Raw genomic sequence first — 6,046 nt, forward strand, 5'->3', positions numbered from 1 at the left:
ATATATATATATATATATATATAGCTCTGCATTTGAATACATAGTTCAGACTAGACTAAAAACCTAATCCTATGAGAAAACATTTCAAAGTTCAACACTTCTTAGGATTTATTACAGAGTTAAAAAAAACAATATATTTAGCATAAAATAAATAGTTCACAAATATAAGCTAATTGGAAATGTAAAGAATTCAATGATTTGATGTTAGTGCCTTGAAAGTTTTGTCTACAAAAGTCATTTCTATTCTACAATTAAACACTACTTACAACTTCATTAAAAAAGCACATTCTCTTCATTTTATGCATTGGAAATTAGAAATTAAACGAAAGCAGCCTATTCATAACGTACTGCATTTTAAAATAATTTTCAAACACACACACATTACATATCTGCAAATACAACTGGGAAATATTAACTAACATTATACCTGACACAGTAATTTAAACCATCAATTATATATGATAAAATCAATTTTTTTATAAGAGACTCAAGTTTTTAATACTTATACCACACACACACACAGATATATGTATACACATACATACACATATGTTGATTCACTTTTTCAAGAGTGATTTAAACATGTTTAAAAAGTTTTCAGACTAAAATTTAACAAATTTTTCAAATGTTGCTAAATTCAAGATAATATGATTTCAATGAATTTTTATATTTTAAATTAGTCTGCAGGCAATAATTTACAATGAATAAATAAACAAATTTACAGTTAGTAGACATTTCATGCTTTTCAGTTTTGCTAACTTCCTTATGATAAACAGAAAATACTAAAAACACATCATGCACAAGAAAGAGAGAGAGAGAGAGAGAGAGAAAGAAAGAGGGAAAAAAGATAGAGCGAGAGAGAAAGAGGGAAAAAATAGAGAGAGAGAGTGGGGGAGGGAAAGCTGATTAAATCAAGAAAATGTAACACTGGAATTATTTAAGTGGGTGGATATGATCTAGTAAGATGGATTGAGTTTTCCTGGTTTGGAAGACCCCACCCTAAAAATGATCTAAAAATATTTAGAGGTATCAAATGTGATAAATGGTAAAGGGATACTTCAGTTGTAGTGTTAGTGGATGCATATGGCTCTAAACTTGTGTTTGGAATGAAATTCTACTGCATTTAGTGACATAAGCAAGGACAAACTACATTTATAATCTAAATAGAAAATATTGCTATCACCATGACTTGTTTGAACAAAAGTGGTCATTGAGTCACAAAACGTGTCCCGGTTATATACACACTTGGGTATGAAAACGTCACCACACCCATTGTGTATGTAGAAGTGACCTACTTTTTTTTCTAAAATACTATTGATTTGGAATGGGACCAAATGTAATCATGCAGAACAATCCAATCTGCACTAGTACAGAAGGTTAGTTTATTCAAAATGATAGACATGATGAGTGGGCTGAAATTGAACAAAAACACCCTTAATCTAAATGGGTTTCATCAAATCATTTAATCTATAAATAATGAAATATAAAGGTCAACGAAATGTAGCATTCTACCTGAGGAAGTTTCCTGGATATTTTTGCCACAGTAACATAAAGTTTTTTAATTATTTGGTTTTCTATGTTAGTAATATTTGGTTTTCTATGTTAGTAATAGTGAAGAAAAGCTAAAATGTGAAAATAAGAAGCAATTTAATAATTTTATTTTATCCCAAATAAAGTATAAAATCATGGGTCAGTAATGTATTGTATTTAGCAGGATGGTGGGAATTTAATGTGTAGAATACTAAGCCCAACAAACACAAATACATAGCATCAGATTTCTTATAAATCATCAACTGCTGCATAAGTAAAATGCAAGCAGGAAATGTGATGTTAGCTAATTTCCTGACAAATAGACAACTTTACAATAATTCCTGCAGCAGAATTCATGTCTTGTTACATACACAGTTTGGAATGATTTTAGATCTCAGAGTGAGAGGTTAACACTCTTTCATAATTGAAGGAGGGGGAAAAAAAAAAAAAAAAGCATGTTTGTCATGTTAACAGAAATGATCATGACACCATGTAAATGAGAATTTACAACACTAACAACTTAAAGTTTTAGGAACATGAAAACCATTGGAAATTTAAATACTGATTTAATCACATACCATTACAGTATATTTACTTAGAGCATGAATTTGAATATTAGTTATGTGTATATAGTCATTTTCCTAATTTAAATAAGCTACATATTTAAGTTGGTAATTATTTAAAATGAAGGATGCTAACAATGTCATATATATAGAGAGAGAGAGATTTAACATATACTAGTTGTAAATAACTATAACAGGTGCATTATAAGTGTGTGTTAGTAATAATAAAACAATTAAAACAAAACATGGAAAATTAATATAAAGTCCAATAGATGAGAACTAGTGAAAGTATACAAAATTAACTGTTTGACTAGAAATTGAATAAATGCAAGAAAACATATTTTGCAACTATCACAATGTTCTCAAATATTGGAAGAGATAACATCTAGGCACTATTACTCACGCAACAGATAGGGCTGACGGTGAAGGGGCAGGGTAGTCATGATTACCCGGCAGAGGGAGTGGGGTCGACCCCGGGGTATTCGGTGTGGGTGGATAACCACTAAAACGAAAAATAAATAAGACAAAAGCAAATTAGGATTTCCCAAACAAAGTAATGTCAATTAATATTGAGAACTGGTAAAGAAAAAAAAAAAAGTCAATTAGCAACTAAAATCACAAGCATTGGAGTTATAAGTAGAAAACTGCTTTAAAAATTAACACATCTGATATCCCCCAATAGAGTTTAGGATCTTCATAAAATCAATTCATTTTTTTTTTTTTAAATTAAGCTATGGATTAAAAATCACTTTGATTTTTGTGTATAAAGTTTTAAATTGATATGTTGAAAAACTATTTTAGAATTAAAATTTAACAGATCAAACTACTTTAACAGTTTTAAATCACTAATTCTAAAACTTAGTGGTAGTCAGGAATGTTTACATTATCTTAAATTATGAATTAATACATTCCATATATCTATCATTGCAGTTGATCCAATAGTAACAAGCTACTGAACCAGTTGAAGTAATTATAATACCCTACTATGGGAATGAGTACTTTTTGTGTCATTCATTAGAATATATATATATAGAATTCTAACTAGGGCAAAACCAAAAATGTTAAGCTCAACTATTCGCAACTAACATAAGTATCTTTATGAGAGAACATTGAATGAAGTACAATAAATAATAAATGAAAATTAAAATTTCATGAATAAACAGGATTAATATAAATTACACAAAATGAAATTGATTTAATTAATACATCAGTATTTAAAGAAACTTCACAAATGCAATGTAATCATCCCCCATACACACTACACACATTCACACACAAAGAAGCAGTTATCTTATATATAAGAAGTACAAATACAATTAAAAAACACAAACATTATTATAAAAAAAAAAAGCAATTTCCTGAATATTGGGAAAAAAAGTACATAACATTTAATGAATGGTTGTTAAATAGGACTATGTGAAATTTTCCAGTTGGCCTAAAAATTAGGTTTTTCTTTTGCAATTATAATAATTTAGTAACAATCATATATGAGAGAACTGCCATCAATGAAATCTGATTTCACAATGTAATAAACAACAACAATGAAGCAATGCATATAATTTATGAAACAAATTCAATTTTGATTGTTAATCATCTAGGTAACAAATTGTGTCTTTTGTTCTTCAATGAGTGTGTATTTATGTGTATGTATGCATATGTGTCCCTGAAGAAAACAGGTTAGTAGGGTTTATCTGTCTCATTGTTAAAATGTTTTGACCTTTCCCATGAAAGACTTGCTAAAAATACATAAATACTTGTTTTCAAAAGGTTTAATTCTGTCTGAAAAGAGAGTTTGTTCTTTACAAATCATTCACTATTCATTAAAAAGTACTTTTTATATATATATTGCAGTTGTTGTCTTACCAACATCAACTTTGCTTTTAATCTTTTCAGGACTGTTGAAACGAAGTACCAGTTAAGTATGACACCCACCGCCACCCAACTAATATTGACTAATCTCCTCCCACGGAATTTCAGACCTTGTGCCTATAATGGAAACATCTATTATTATTATTATTATTATTATTATTATTATTAAGGTGGTAAGCTGGCAGAATTGTTAGCACACTGAATGAAATGCTTAGGAGTATTTCGCGCAGCATTACATTCTGAGTTCAATTTCTTCAAAGGCGGCGAGCTGGCAGAAACGTTAGCACGCCGAGCAAAATGCTTAGAGGTATTTTGTCTGCCGTTACGTTCTGAGTTCAAATTCCGCCGAGGTCGACTTTGCCTTTCATCCTTTCGGGGTCGATAAATTAAGTACCAATTACGCACTGGGGTCGATGTAATAGACTTAATCCGTTTGTTGGTCCTTGTCTGTCCCCTCTACGTTTAGCCCCTTGTGGGCAATAAAGAAATAAGAAAGGATTATTGTTATTATTATTTTGGCAGAATCATTAGCACATTGCAAAAAAATGCTTTGCGATACTTATGTTCTGGCCCTTTGCATTCCAAGTTCAAATCCTATCAGGGTTGATAAAAAGATAGCAGCCAAGTACTGGAATTGATGGTTAGAACCAACCAGCTTCTCAAAATTTCTGGCTTTGTGCCTAAGCTAGAGACAACAACAACTACCATAACTAATATTTTGGTAGAAAAGACTTAATGGTATTTTGTTCTGGTTCTTTGCAGTCTGAGTTTAAATTCTACCAACATCCAGTTTGGCTTTCATCCTCTTGGAGCTGATAAAACAAAGTACCAATCAAGTACTGGGTTGATGGTATCAACTAATCCTCTCCTTCAAATCTCAGGCCTTGTGTCTATATTAGAAACAATTCTTCTTCCTGCGGGTGACACGTAAAAGCACCCACTACACTCTCTGAGTGGTTGGCGTTAGGAAGGGCATCCAGCTGTAGAAACTCTGCCAAATTAGATTGGAGCCTGGTGTTGCCATCTGGTTTCACCAGTCCTCAGTCAAATCGTCCAACCCATGCTAGCATGGAAAGCGGACGTTAAACGATGATGATGATGATTATTATTATTATTATTATTTTTATTATAATAATTACTATAATAGGAAGGCATCAAACTGGCAGAACTGTTAGCATACTGGAGAAAATGCTTAGCTGCATTTCACCTGTCTTTACATTCTGAGTTCAAATTCTGCCATGGTTGATTTTACCTTTCATCCTTTTGGGGTCCATAAAAATAAGTGCCAGTTGATCACTGGCATCAATGCAGTTGACTAGTTCCCTCCCCCTATAATTATTACAATAAAAACAATTTCTTATTTTAGATTTAAGTAAACTAAGATGTTAAAATGTTTTACGTTAGCCACCTGAGCAAGTGTGGGAGTATTTCTGCCATGTTAGACTGAGCTGAGTAATTTTTGCAAATTCCTTAATTGGCATAAATTTTAGGGTTGAATTGCATTAGTCACACGTCCTCCATTACGTTATCAATACAGCATTCAAATTGTAGTCTTTGTAGCACAAGTGTTTCCTGACAAGTATACTGACACAAATAGTATAATGTCCTTCTTAAGAGAAACCTCTATTAGCACAATGAAAATAAGTCTATCAAATAATTTTTTCAAATAACATTAAAAAACCTTTCTGTGTGTGTGTGCTTGTGTGTGTATACATACATACACACACACACACATTGACTCATATACGTGCAATATACTTGTATATACATCTTCACATATATGTGTGTGTGTGTGTGCGTGCGAACATACATACACACACAATCATTAATAAATACAGCTGAATAGGAATGTTATGAAATAATATAGTTTACACAGAGACAGAATAAGGAAAAAACTGTCACCATGAGGCACAGGTGTTCATAAAGCTTAGTTCTTCTGCGTGCTGCAGTGAAAATGTGTTCTTTCTCGCTTCTAATAATATACACTTATCGCCCCCCCCCCACTCTATTATGCAAGCATAACAGATTAATTTTGATTACAAGCTGAATCCTCAACTCATTCAAAATAATGATAATAAAATATT

General features: G+C 31.5%; 1 protein-coding gene across 8 annotated transcripts in view; it reads right to left on the minus strand.

Moving 5' to 3' along the window:
- LOC106871676 (zinc finger MIZ domain-containing protein 1) overlaps positions 1 to 6,046 on the minus strand; it is a 105,771-nt gene that overhangs the window by 20,580 nt on the left and 79,145 nt on the right. For 5 of the 8 annotated variants that reach the window (XM_052972871.1, XM_014918268.2, XM_014918271.2 and 2 more), the window contains one exon: positions 2,497 to 2,595. The exons of the other annotated variants lie outside the window; for them this stretch is intronic. In XM_052972871.1, coding sequence (XP_052828831.1) covers positions 2,497 to 2,595 — 99 coding nt within the window. The remainder of the gene's footprint in view (positions 1 to 2,496; positions 2,596 to 6,046) is intronic. 8 annotated transcript variants of the gene reach the window in all.

The sequence above is a fragment of the Octopus bimaculoides genome, chromosome 1 (assembly GCF_001194135.2).
Source record: "Octopus bimaculoides isolate UCB-OBI-ISO-001 chromosome 1, ASM119413v2, whole genome shotgun sequence".
Classification (NCBI taxonomy): Eukaryota; Metazoa; Mollusca; class Cephalopoda; order Octopoda; family Octopodidae; genus Octopus; species Octopus bimaculoides.